Below are 13,416 nucleotides of genomic sequence, written 5' to 3' on the forward strand. Positions count from 1 at the left end.
ATATGCCTACTGTAGGACAGTGGTTAGGATGTGCACTCTGACCGGTCTGCAACCATGTAGCCCCATACAAAGCAAGCTGCCATACACTATCAGGTTCTGACACCTTTCTATCGTGAATACCAGAAAAGTTTTCAGCAATGTGTGCTAAAGTATCTCTTGTGGAATGGGAACAGTCAATTTAGCATTTACTGCCCAGGTACTTCAATAAGCTTTGAACACCCATGAACCTGTTACCGACTCCGCTGCTGTCCCCTCTATGAGTACACCACAAGACGTGCAGCTTTGATGCCAGTTGTCTAGCCATTACAATTCGGCCCCTGTCAAAGTTATTCAGATCCTTACGCTTATGGCTACTTTTCCTGCTGTTCAACTGCTTCCTGACTTATCTCACCCTTTCACAGGTAATATCACAAAATCAATTCTCCTGTCAACAGTTTTAATTTTTATGTATGATAGTAATTAATATTTTAAATGGAGACTACACTATTGATACCAGGCACAAAAGTGCAACCGACGCTAATAATATATATAAACCAGTGCCACCTTGTGGTGACTTCACAGAATCCTCTGAGCTAAACAATAAGGTTTGGAAATACAGTATAATGCTATAAATGTAAAAGATAAAATAATCATATTTATGTGTGTCAGTTTCACAGTTGCAGTAAATACCTCATATACATATAAAGCATATTGCAATAACCTGCAGATTAACTCATACACATCAGCTGGTTTACACTATTGCAAATATTTAGTATAGTTGTAAATATTTAGTATAGTTGTAAAACCGCTTTCATTTAGACGTACTGTGTAGATTTCCAGAAAATGTTCTTTAAGTAAACTTATAGATCATAGTAACCAAGCCATTTCTAAAAACATTTGCACTGTACACAGAAACCGCCAGGCTTCAGTTTTCTGCCCTTAATCCCAATATAAATATATAGCTGTTGTACTACATCAATATATACCCAGTAACAGCGATCCCTATTTGTTTTCCTGTAACAGAGCTGTCAGTTTAGTAGATTATTTCCTGCAAGGACACCCGCAGCACACTAACTCAGTATTCAATAGAAAAGTTAGACAAGCACCTTTTCTCCGGGTTGCAGGTTTCCTATGGGGATGTCAGTGAGTAGAGCTGGACTTGAGTCATCGCACATTTCTGTTCCCTGAAGCGTAACTAGAGTCTTCTGTGTGAGATTGGCATCCTGCCCTGTGAGAGACATTGTTTTCTTGGGTTATTGCACAATACATACCATGGCGTGGGGTCAGATAAGGTGACTGAAAGCAGCAGTAAAAAAGATTATCCTGCCAGGACTAAATTCCTTTAAGGGAAATCTGTCAGCTGTAGATCACACTTAGTCTCCTCCCTCAGCCGGATGTGCACAACTTAGTGCTGGAAGAAGAGCCCTGTATGTCAATCAAACAAGACCGAAAGGAGTGGGAAAGGGAAGTCCAGCACCCCTTTTTTGACCCATCAGCTCTGAGCTGACAGATTTTCCTGAACATTAGGACTGCCATCAATATGAAATCTAAGCATTAATAAATACACTTTATGCAAACATCATACTTAAGCCCGGTCTACAAAGTGTAGTGTTAAAGGAATTATCCCAAAAATAAAAATGATCCCCTATACATAGAATAGCTAAAAAGTATCTGATCTCTGGAAGTCCGACCACTTGGGAACACCAACAATCATGGGAATGGAGATCATACTTTAGCTAATTCCCTGTCTATAGGACTTCGGAATATTGCCGAGTTCAGACCTTTGCAATGCTTGGAATGTTCGAATTTGGGGGTCAAGCATGTACGCTGTTCAGAAGTGGTGGTCTAGCATGCATGCTGCCACTCCATTCATTTGGGGGGGCAATTGACTTCTGTTCTTGTGGTCTGTGGGGGTCCCTATGGTTGGATCCCCACTGATCAGTTATTTATTCCCTTATTTTTAATCTTGGGATAACACCTTTAACCCCTTAAGGACGCAGCCCATTTGGGCCTTAAGGACGCAGATAATTAAATTTTTACATTTTTGTTTTTTCCTCCTCTCCTTCAAAAAAATCATATCTCTTTTTTTTTTTCATCCACAGACTAGTATGAGGGCTTGTTTTTTGCGTGACCAGTTGTCCGTTGTAATGCCATCACTCACTTTACCATTAAATGTATGGCGCAACAAAAAAAATACTATTTGTGTGGTGAAATTAGAAAGAAAAGCACAATTTTGGAAGGTTTTGTTTTCACGCCGTACAATTTACGGTAAAAATGACATGTGTTCTTTATTCTTTGGGTCAATACAATTAAAATGATACCCATGATAACATACTTTTCTATTACTGTTGCGCTTAAAAAAAATCGCAAACTTTTTAACCAAATTAGTATGTTTAAAATCCCCCTATTTTGAAGAGCTATAACTTTTTATTTTTTCCGTATAAGCAGCGGTATGAGGGCTAATTTTTTGCGCCATGATCTGTACTTTTTATTGATACCATATTTGCTTATATAGAACTTTTAATCCATTTTTTATAAATTTTTTGGGGAATAAAATGTAAAAAAAAAAGCATCTATTTTGGATTTTTTTTTTACGTTCACGCCGTTCACCGTACGGTATCATTAACATTTTATTTTAATAGTTCAGATATGTACGCACGCGGCGATACCAAATATGTGCATAAAATATTTTTCTAACACTTTTTGGGGGTGAAATAGGGAAAATGGAACAATTTACGTTTTTATTGGGGGAGGGGGTTTTTCACATTTTTTTTACTTAATTTTTTTACTTTTATTTTTACACTTTAATAGTCCCCATAGGGGACAATTTATAGCAATCACTCGATTGCTAATACTGTTCAGTGCTATGTATAGGACACAGCACTGATCAGGGTTATTGGTCATCTTCTGCTCTGGTCTGCGGGAAGGCAGATCAGAGCAGAAGACGCAGGGAAGGCAGCGGAGCAAGGTGACCTCCGTCTGCCGCGCTGGATGATCGGATCGCCGCGGCAGCGCTGCGGGCGATCCGAACATCCATTTTAGTGACCGCGATGCTGCAGATGCCGTGATCTGTATTGATCACAGCATCTGAGGGGTTAATGCCGGACATCCGTGCGATCAGCAGCCGGGACCTGCCGCGCATGATCGGGGCATCACTCCGATGCTCGCGGTTATGCTTAGGACGTAAATGTACGTCCTGGCGCGTTAAGTACCAACTCACCAGGACGTACATTTACGGCGCTCATCGTTAAGGGGTTAAAGGCATTTTTAGAACCAGGGTTAGATACATACATACTTTTCCTTTATTTAGGCTGCATTCATATCTCCTTTTTGCAATATGGTTCCCATATCAGGTTTTTTGTAAAAAAAAGTATGTCTCAAAACCGGACGGAACCGTATACAACCGTCTACAACCGTATATACCTCTACACGGATGTCCGGTGGCATATGGTTTAATAAGTTTAAAAACAAAAAAACGATACGGTTTTATGTTTGTCCTTAATTAAATAAAGTTCTTCTTGTTCTATTTGTAGGAAGAACTTTCGGGGTTCACTGTGCATGTGCAAACTGCAAAACCGTATTGTGCAAACCGGATGAAACCGTACACACATACGGTACTGTATGGTTCCCCATTGACCACCATTTTAAAAATAAAAACGTACACGGGTTGTATCCGGCTTTTCACCCGGACATAAAACCGTAGTAGACTACGGTGTTGTGTACGGGAAAAAAACAGATAAAACCGTAAATGATGCAAAACATACACAACCGGATGCTATGTTTGGCATACGGTTTTCAATGATATGTCTATACATACGGTTTGCAATACGGTTCCATACGGTTTCACACTGAAGGAAGGAACTGTATTGCAAAAACGAGATGTGAATGCAGCCTTAGGATGCAATATTGGTTTAGGTTTAAAATAAAATAGTACATTAAATCTCCACTGTGTAAACATGACTTAAGCTATATGTCCCAAGAGCATAGTACACTAAAATTTGGAGGTTGTAGAAAATAAGGATGATTTTGTCTGTAGTTAGCAAGTATTTATGTTGGTATTCTGTTTGAATTATGTCAGGAAGGTAGATGTTTTACTTTAGTGTTTTTTCATCTGTATTGTCACATATTTCTTCCATGATGCAGACACAAAACTCCCTTACAGATACAGGATGATGCTTCAGCATTCAGTCGGTGCTCTTAGCTGGTCTTTGTCAAGCTTCTTTTATGGGTCACAATGTTGCTGCTGTTTTCATGTCTATGTCATCCAGACATGTCGGGTCTTATGTCCTGAGAGCTGCTGTGATCGGTAGTAATAGCTGGCTGAGGTGCACAGCCTAGCCTACTGAGGTGTGAAGCATGCTTTGCTGCGCACTTCACCTGGCTATTACTCACGACTGCCGTGGGTGTAAACTTAACTTTTGACTTGGCTGAACGACATGTCAAAAGTTTTGACAAATGACACTAATGCTTTAAGTTGTGCTTATTAAAAGTGTAAAAAATGTTCTGACGTTAACGTGGCGTTACCTTGACTTCATAAAGTGAATACAGTTGCTTCCGCAGCATGTGACTGAATTTTCAAAACAGCATTCAGATGTATGGAACAATAGCAGAAATGTCAGCAAAAAATCTGCCATGTGTGAACATACCGGTAACTGTCCTATCTTGGATATGAATTGATATAAGATAAGAAGATGAATACCTGGTTTAAGTCCAGCAGTAAGCTTTACATCTCTGATGACCGTGTCTTCCTGAGATTGTATGGTGATCATCAGGCAATACATCTCATTATTTAGCACAGGTGGCTCGTGACGCAGTTGCACGGAAACTTTAGGTACTCTGGAAATAATCCTGAAAAGCAAAGACATATTAATCTGAATGTCCTGCTTGTTAAGTAGTTTGCCCCACATATTCTATATCATTTGTCTCTTACATGGTGCTGGCCTGGATTATGATGCCATCCCAGTGCACTTCAGTATCAGGTAGCTTCGGTCTGCGTTTAAAGGAGCGAGCCGCCTGGATGGCTTCCTGAGCAGAGGCAGCATCTCCTCCACCACCCCTCCAGTTCAGGATGACACAGCGGCCTGTCTCACTGCCCAGTATTAGATCCACCGATGTTATCTGAAAAGTGGAAAATATACCAAACTTCTGTATTTATAAGGTTATTTCACAGCCATCTGACTTTTACCATTTATTTGTTAACTACATATAACATATCTATGTACATACACACATATTTACATCCACTAAAACACATCTTCCTTTAAATACTGTTAGGTCATCACCAGGGCCGCCATCAGGGGGGTACAGCCAGTAGAGCAGTAAGTGGCCCGGACCCCCAGGGAGGCCCGGACGGGCCGAAATGTTTTTTTTTTCAGTGAGTGACAAGGAGTTAAGAAGTGCCGTAGCTGAGGAGCAGCCAGGAAGACGCCCGACTAACTGGCTGGCCGGGAAGGTAACTGCAGCAGGCTGCCTTCAATGTACCAACCATTGCTTCTCGGTCCGGGGGCCTACTGCTCTGACCCATAGGCCTCGGACCAGAGGAGCAGTGGTCGGAGCACAGACGTACTGCCTCCAGCCACATACTGTGTATGGCTGGAGGCAGTGTGTCTGTGGGGGCACATGGGGCCTATAACTACTAATGGGGGCACAGGGGACCTATAACTACCTATGAGGGCACATTGGGCCTATAACTACCTATGGTGGCACAAAGGAGGCCTATAACTACCTATGAGGGCACATGGAGCCTATAACTACCTATGGGGGCACATGGAGCCTATAACTACCTATGGGGGCCCAAAGGGGGCCTATAATTACCTATGGGGGCCCAATTGGGCCTATAACTACCTATAGGGGCACAAAGGGGGCCTATAACTACCTATGGGGGCACAAAGGGGGTCTATAACTACCTATGGGGGCACAAAGGGGGCCTATAATTACCTATGGGGGCCCAATTGGGCCTATAACTACCTATAGGGGCACAAAGGGGGCCTATAACTACCTATGGGGGCACAAAGGGGGTCTATAACTACCTATGGGGGCACAAAGGGGGCCTATAACTACCTATGGCGACACAAAGGGGGCCTATAACTACCTATGGCGACACAAATGGGGTCTATAACTACCTATGGGGCACAAAGGGGGCAGGACACTGGGGGGGGGGGGGGGGGGGGGGCTGGCCTTGAGCTGTGTAAGGGGCCCCAAAAGTTCTAATGGCAGCCCTGGTCATCACTATCACTTATTTAGGAATACTGTGATACTCTGTAATGAGTACCTATTGATTTATATCTAAATAGGACCAAATTATCTGCTGGTACACTATAGTTTATCAATTTTATAAAATAGACACAAGATTTAACCCTTCTTAGAGTACATTCACACAGCATTTTTCCCTAGGGCAAAATATGCTGCATAATCCAAGGCAGATATTGTGAGGGTAGCCTTGGATTTCTGCAGTGTATTTTGACTCACAGTAAGACTAGGTTCACACTTTCGTAGGAGCTCCATTTGGGGAGCTACGGCACAGATTCTGTTTGGTGCCATAAAACGGAAACAAAGATTGTCTGTTAAACAACGGACACCAACGGATCCCGAAGATTTCCATTAACTTCAGTAGGGTCTGTCAGGTTTCTGTCTGGTGTTCGTTTATTTTGCAGGATTTGACCAAACATACTGTTACTGTATTTTAAAGTGTGTTTACTGTTAGCAGTATTTTTTGTCTGCTTAAATTCTGCTAAATAAATGGAACCTACTAAGTGGCTTCCCAAACAGAGCTCTGATACAAGTGTAAACTTAGTCTTAGAGAAATATTAAATTAAATAGGAGACAATTATGAGCCCTGCCTCTCTATTCAAAGTCTATGGTGCAGATAAAAACAGTGCTGTTCCCATTAGTTCCAGACTTTGAATGAAGTGGCATGGCACATGCACTAGCACTGCTCCTTTTAGTCTCCTCACAACCACAGTTAGGAGCAAAGGAAAGATCTCCTGCTCCAGAGATCGGTGAGGGTCCCAGAGATGGGCTCACCAGCAATCTTGTCCTTCCTTAGGTGATAAATGTTTATAGAGGGAAACCCACTTTGATCTAAATGAGAATATTAATCACGTTATTGGTCGTATATTTAATCTAGTTTTTTTTTATTGTAATATAGGCATAAAAGTAATGCATTTTTATCAATAGGCCAGCGCAAGATTAGGCTGGGTTCACACTACGATTTTCAAATATGGTAACCGTATACAGTTTTCCGCAAAAAAACGTATACGATCGTATCCGAAATCGTATGCATAGAGAATGCATTGTAAACTGTATTCCAAATGTTGTGTACGATTGCATCCGTTTTGCCTCGGATACGCTGTCGACCACGTTTTTGCCTTCGGCTGGAAAACCGTATGCAAACCGTATGCAGTTCTTTTAACATTGTTGTCTATGAGAACCGTACACGGAATTTCACAATACGGTTGCACACGGTTTTTCGAATCCGTTTTTGGAGTTGACAGGAATTTCAATAGAACAATAGTAACTTTATTAAATTGAAAACTAATTCCAACAAAATAGCAAAACCGTTGGCAAAAACGGATGCAAACGGATAGAACCGTACATACGTTTTGGAACCGTATACGGGGAAAAACCGTATTTGGAGTCATAAGGTTGTATACGGTTGCATAGGGTTTTTGCCATACGTTTTTTAGTGGAAAACCATATACAGTTACCGTATTTGAAAATCGTAGTGTGAACCCAGCCTTATACTGATTCTAATTAATAAGACGTTTGCTGTGAATGTATTATAGTGTGTAAATCTAATTCATATAGAGATACCTGTCAATAAAATGTTTCTGCTCCCACTCACCTCAATCTTCTTACCAACATCTTCCGTTTTGGCAACAAACTTGAATGTGAACTTTCTGGTCTTTCCAGGCACCAGACACATAGTTCCTTGTGCTGACTGCTCCAATATATCACTGGATTGGTACTGTTCTTCCACTACACAATACTGGTTGTATTCCTTGCAACAAAAAGGCAACATATAAGCATAGTATACTAAGACTGACAATATTTCCAATACCTATGTGTCCAGTTTGGTTGAACTGAAAACATTAGTGCGCTGCTTTACAGTGTAAATTCATAATGTATTAATGTATTCCCAACATACAAATCCTTTCCACTCCATTCAGATACAGAGCAAGGAAGCTGCATGGAACCCAGATCCCTGTGTGATGGCACTCAGTTGTGCCAGTTAGCACAATTTATAGTCAGCATTTGGGGTAAAGGCAACAGACCAGCCCAATGAAGATTAGTGGGGGATAAAAAGGGGTTCTTGCTTAAGACATTTAGGTCACATTTGATAGCATTGAGTTACTGCTCAAGGGTTTTAATATTCTTCATTTATCTTTACAGAGATTGATCAATTCTGTCCCATGCACGTACAGTTGATATGCCATAAATGCCTCTGGTAGGAAAGCCCTTAAAAGGTAATCTATCAAGAGGAAAATGCAGTCCAATGTTTACTCTAGTTCTTATAGAGGAGATTGATACATGGCCCTGTGGAAAAAGATTCAGCATAGCTTGTATTTTTTTTAAACTAAACTTCTACTCATTTTGAGTTTAGGTGTCCAGGGGGCAGTAATATTCAGTGATTGACAGTCTTCCCCTGTAAGTTTGCGTCCAAAGACTGTGGTCAGTCACTGAGTAGAACCTCTCCTAGACCGCTAAGCCCAGAAAAAGCAGAGATTTACATCAAATTACAGGTTTTGCTGAATATTTTCCCACAAAACCATATATTAGTCTGCTAAGTGTCTCCTGCTCTACTAACTGATGCCTGCAGAATGGTCTGCATTTTCAACATGTCACATTCCTTATAAATTCTCTGCAGGTAACTGTAATATATTATTACATTATTCTACATCTGCTGAGACTACACAGCTGGGCAGTGAACTTCAGGGATGTGGAATTCCTATCGCTCGATGCCTGAGACATGCAGTTCCGTGCGCCGGGCAGGTGACTTTTTCAGGCCCTTAGCCCTGCTTCGGGTAAGCAGGGCCGGACCTTAAAGCCCCCGACAAGCACGGCGTCACTCGGAAGGGTGTATGGAGCGGGCTCCGGACTCCTGCCTGCTCCGTACTCTGCAGCCCCCGGCTGTTTCCAGTAGCTGGGGGATGCTGCTAATAGGCTATTGACCCTTTAGATCGCCGCTGTCAAAGCTGCGACGTCTAAAAGGACATGTGAATGCTCCCTGGTGGGCTAGTGGGGTGGATCGTCCCCCCCCCCCCCCCACAGCACGATTGAGGGGGGGGTCGGTGGGTATCCACTATAGAGGTTGCCGGAGGGCTTACCTCTGTTCCATGGTGACCGTGGCTCTGTCATTGATAGAGCTTAGTCCAGCCAGGCTCTATCAATGGATCACAGAGCAGACAAATCAATGGAGTTCAATTCTCCTAAGGGACTAATAAAGTGTAAAAAAAATAAAATATGTTTTAATAAAAGCCCCTTCCATATTAAAAGTACAGATCACCCCCTTTTACTATATATAAACATGTAAAACATAATAAAAATAAATATATTTGGTATCGCTGTGTGCGCAATCGTACGATATATTAAAATATAACATTATGTATGGCGTACGGAAAATGATGTAAATGTAACAAAAAATACCAAACCAGAGAATTGCAATTTTTATAATATCCCAGAAAAAAAGTTAAAAGCGATGAAAAAGTCAGATCAATACCAAAATGGTACAGAACAAGGTACAAAAAAAACAGATTATGGCGCAAAAAATTTGCCCTCATACAGCCTCGTATGCGAAAAAAAATAAGCTACAGGGGTGAGAAAACGGCAATTAAATTTATTTTTATTAGTAAAACATGACGGAAACTATACAAATCTGGTATTGCTGTAATCAGGCCGGCCTGAAGTAATATGCTAGCTCAACCACAAGATAAATGGCGTAGAAAAGAAAACCATCAAATTTGCTAAATTATCTTTTACTATTTAAATTTCACTTCAACAATTTTTTTTTGTTTTTCTTTCGGAAAAAATGTTATGGAACAATTAAAAGGTATCATAATAGTAGTTAATTAAGACTATTTAAGGAAGAGGAGGAAAAAACAAGTGTAAAGCGAAAATTGCCAAGGACAAGTGGATCTTCATAAGCAAAGTAGATTTTGCTCCATTTTAGTCCCGTGGACAAGTAGTTTTTTTTATTTAATTTCCACACCCCTGGAACTTGGATATTTTACCTGGTTGCTAAATCCAACACAGAGTTTGGAGAAGCGGATAGGGTGAGGGCAATCTGTTTTTAAATAGACATACAGCTCCATTGGGGTATCAACATGAAAACTTGGTGCCAGGAACTTGGCCTTGCATTGTACTGCACGGGAAAAAAAAAGTTAATGTCAGAACACAAGTCCACAATAAACCATATACAATTATGTCACACAGTATACAGAAGTCTACACCATCACACATACCAAATGGAACAAAGTCTTGTACTTCAATGGTAAACATATTACTACCCGCCAAAGAAACTCTATCTGCCCACAAACGCTGAGCCAGTTTCACCATGGATGCGTCACAGTCTGGCTCTGGATCAGGACTCTCATTCTGCACAATATAGGAGAAAATATTAATATTGTCACTAAGACTATTAAGTCAACATACAAAATGAGCTCAATGTATAAAGTGTAAACTCACCATTAACACCATTATTAGGTTCTTTTCAATCCTAGATTTTTGATCATCTTTTAATGTTGATGCTGTTTGGAAAATGGTGCAAAAATATTTTAAAATAAACAATACCACTGTAGGTGTAACGTTTAAATAGCAGTAGACTATATAATGCTATAGAATAAGGTTCATATAAAGAGTCAATAAAGAGTCTTTGTAAAGCTCTATCACTGGGGTGATGGTAACATAAAAGCTATAACAACATTCTTTACCAAGGTAGACACATCTGCCTGAACAAATTGTCTTTGGAGCCTGGATACACAGCTCTACCATTTGAATAAAGCCAGAGTGCCCCCTAAATGACATGTCATTGACTTTAAAATGCTCTCAAATTACTGAAGAATAAACAGTCATTAAAGTGGTACTCCAGTGGAAAACATTTTTTTTAAAATTAACTGGTGCCACAAAAAAATCTTAATCCTTAATCCTTCCAGTTCTTATCAAGCCTAACCCCTAGAGTACATGTATGCCCCGAGTCCCGCAACGGCTATGAAGCAGGTGCAGGAATTGCGCTCCCTTCATAGACCATGGGTCCCGGTTGCTTTTAGCAGCCAAAGACGCGCCAGTAATGGCGGACATCTGCGATCGCGCTGATGTTTGCCATTAACCCCCGTGGCGGTACCGGCGGTTGATCTAATTGCCCGTGGCATAGCCGCAGGGATCAGATCAGCTAAGATGGCGGCCGGAGGTTCCCACACCTGCTTCCTGTTGCCATCATGGAGCGTTCTTCTCTGGCCTGCCATCGAGCAGACCAGAGAAGTAGATCACAGATAACACTGATCAGTGCTATGCCTATGCATACCCATGATCTGTATATGCAATCTAAAGATTGCAATATATAGTCCCCTGTGGAGACTATAGTGTTACAAAAAAAAAAAAAAAAAAAAGGAAAATAAAGTTTTCATTAAAGTGAATAAGCCCAATAAAAATTTAATTACCCTAATTTCCTCTTTAAAAATAAAAGTGTAAAAAATTTAACCCCTTAAGGACCAAGCGTTTTTTTGTTTTTGCACTTTAGTTTTTTCCTCCTTACCTTTTAAAAATCATAACTCTTTTAATTTTGCACCTAAAAATCCAAATGAGGGCTTATTTTTTGTGCCACCAATTCTACTTTGTAATGACATTAGTCATTTTACCCAAAAATCTACGGGAAACAGGGAAAAAAAATCATTGTGCGACAGAATTGAAGAAAAAAAACACCATTTTGTAAATTTTGGGAGTTTCTGTAAAAAAGACTCTTTATCTTTATTCTGTAGGTCGATACAATTAAAATGATTCCCTACTTATATGGGTTTGATTTAGTTGTACTTTTGCTACTACATACTACTACTACATGCTTCTACTAGTTGTACTTTTGTACTACATGCAAAAGGATAGGGGATAAGATGTCTGATCGCGGGGGGCCCGCTGCTGGGACCCCCAGTGATCTCCCTGCAGCACCTGCATTCTATGCGGGGACTGCTTCTCTAGTTTCGGAAACCTCCGGGACTGGGGACGTGATGTCCCATGACGCCCCCTCCATTCATGTCTATGGGAGGGGGCGTGACGTCACTTCCCCAGTCCCGGAAGTTTCCGAAACTAGAGAAGCAGTCCCCGCATAGAATGCAGGTGCTGCAGGGAGATCGAAGGGGGTCCCAGCAGCGGGCCCCCTGCGATCAGACATCTTATCCCCTATCCTTTGGATAGGGGATAAAATGTTTTGGCTGGAATACCCCTTTAATGCATTTAAAACTGTCCTCTTCTGACCCTTATAACTTTTTTTTTATTTTTCCACGTACGGGGTGGTATGAGGGCTCATTTTTTGCGCCGTGATCTGAAGTTTTAATCGATACCATTTTTGTTTTGATTGGACTTTTTGATCGCTTTTATTCCTTTTATTATGGTATGAAAAGTGACAAAAAATATGCTATTTTGGACTTAGGAAATTTTTTTGCGAGTACACCATTGACTGTGCGGTTTGATTTATGATATATTTTCACAGTTCGGACATTTAAGCATGCAGCAATTCCACATAAGTTTATTTTTATTATGTTTATATATTTTTTATATGGAATTTGGGAAAAGGGGGGTGTCACCATCCAGACCACCCATAAAGGTATCATTACAAAGAACAATTGGTCACGGAAAAAACAAGCCCTCATATGGGTATGTAGGGACAAAAATAAAAAAGTAATGGCTCTTACAAAAGGAGATTTTTCATACTCACCTTAAAATCTCTTTCTTGTAACCTTCATTGGGGAACACAGAGACCATGGGTATTCTGCTGCTGTCCACTAGGAGGCTGACACTAGGCAAAAAAAAAAAAAAGCCGTCTCCTCCCAGCAGGATATACCCGCCCACTAGCACTGAGCTAATCAGTTGTATCACAAAGCAGTAGGATAAGCCAAACAACAAAGAAGACATGTCCGAAGGACACCAGAAAGAAACAACAGGCAACAAACAACATGACCAGGAACCGTAAATGGGTGGGTGCTGTGTTCCCCAATGAAGGCTATGAGAAATAGATTTTACGGTGAGTACAAAAAAAAATCTCCTTTTCTCGGTCGCCTCATTGGGGAACACAGAGACCATGGGACGTACCAAAGCAGACCCTGGGGTGGCAAAAACAACCACCAGAGAAAGGAAGGCCAGTCCAGAGACTGAATAGATCTATCTGCAGAGGAATGTGGACGAGGCCCAGAGGAATCGGATCCAACAGCCGACCAAATGCGACGAGAAATG

The 13,416-nt window shown here is 41.0% G+C and overlaps 1 protein-coding gene across 2 annotated transcripts in view; it reads right to left on the reverse strand.

Annotated features, from left to right (window-relative positions):
• TRAPPC11 (trafficking protein particle complex subunit 11) overlaps positions 1–13,416 on the reverse strand; it is a 94,276-nt gene that overhangs the window by 13,294 nt on the left and 67,566 nt on the right. For both annotated transcript variants that reach the window (XM_056560211.1, XM_056560206.1), the window contains exons 16-22: positions 10,663–10,724; positions 10,440–10,572; positions 10,209–10,339; positions 7,823–7,978; positions 4,910–5,097; positions 4,679–4,827; positions 1,086–1,207 (exon numbers count right to left, since the gene is read on the reverse strand). In XM_056560211.1, the coding sequence (XP_056416186.1) occupies positions 1,086–1,207; positions 4,679–4,827; positions 4,910–5,097; positions 7,823–7,978; positions 10,209–10,339; positions 10,440–10,572; positions 10,663–10,724 (941 nt within the window). The remainder of the gene's footprint in view (positions 1–1,085; positions 1,208–4,678; positions 4,828–4,909; positions 5,098–7,822; positions 7,979–10,208; positions 10,340–10,439; positions 10,573–10,662; positions 10,725–13,416) is intronic.

Source organism: Hyla sarda, chromosome 1 (genome assembly GCF_029499605.1).
Source record: "Hyla sarda isolate aHylSar1 chromosome 1, aHylSar1.hap1, whole genome shotgun sequence".
NCBI lineage: Eukaryota > Metazoa > Chordata > Amphibia > Anura > Hylidae > Hyla > Hyla sarda.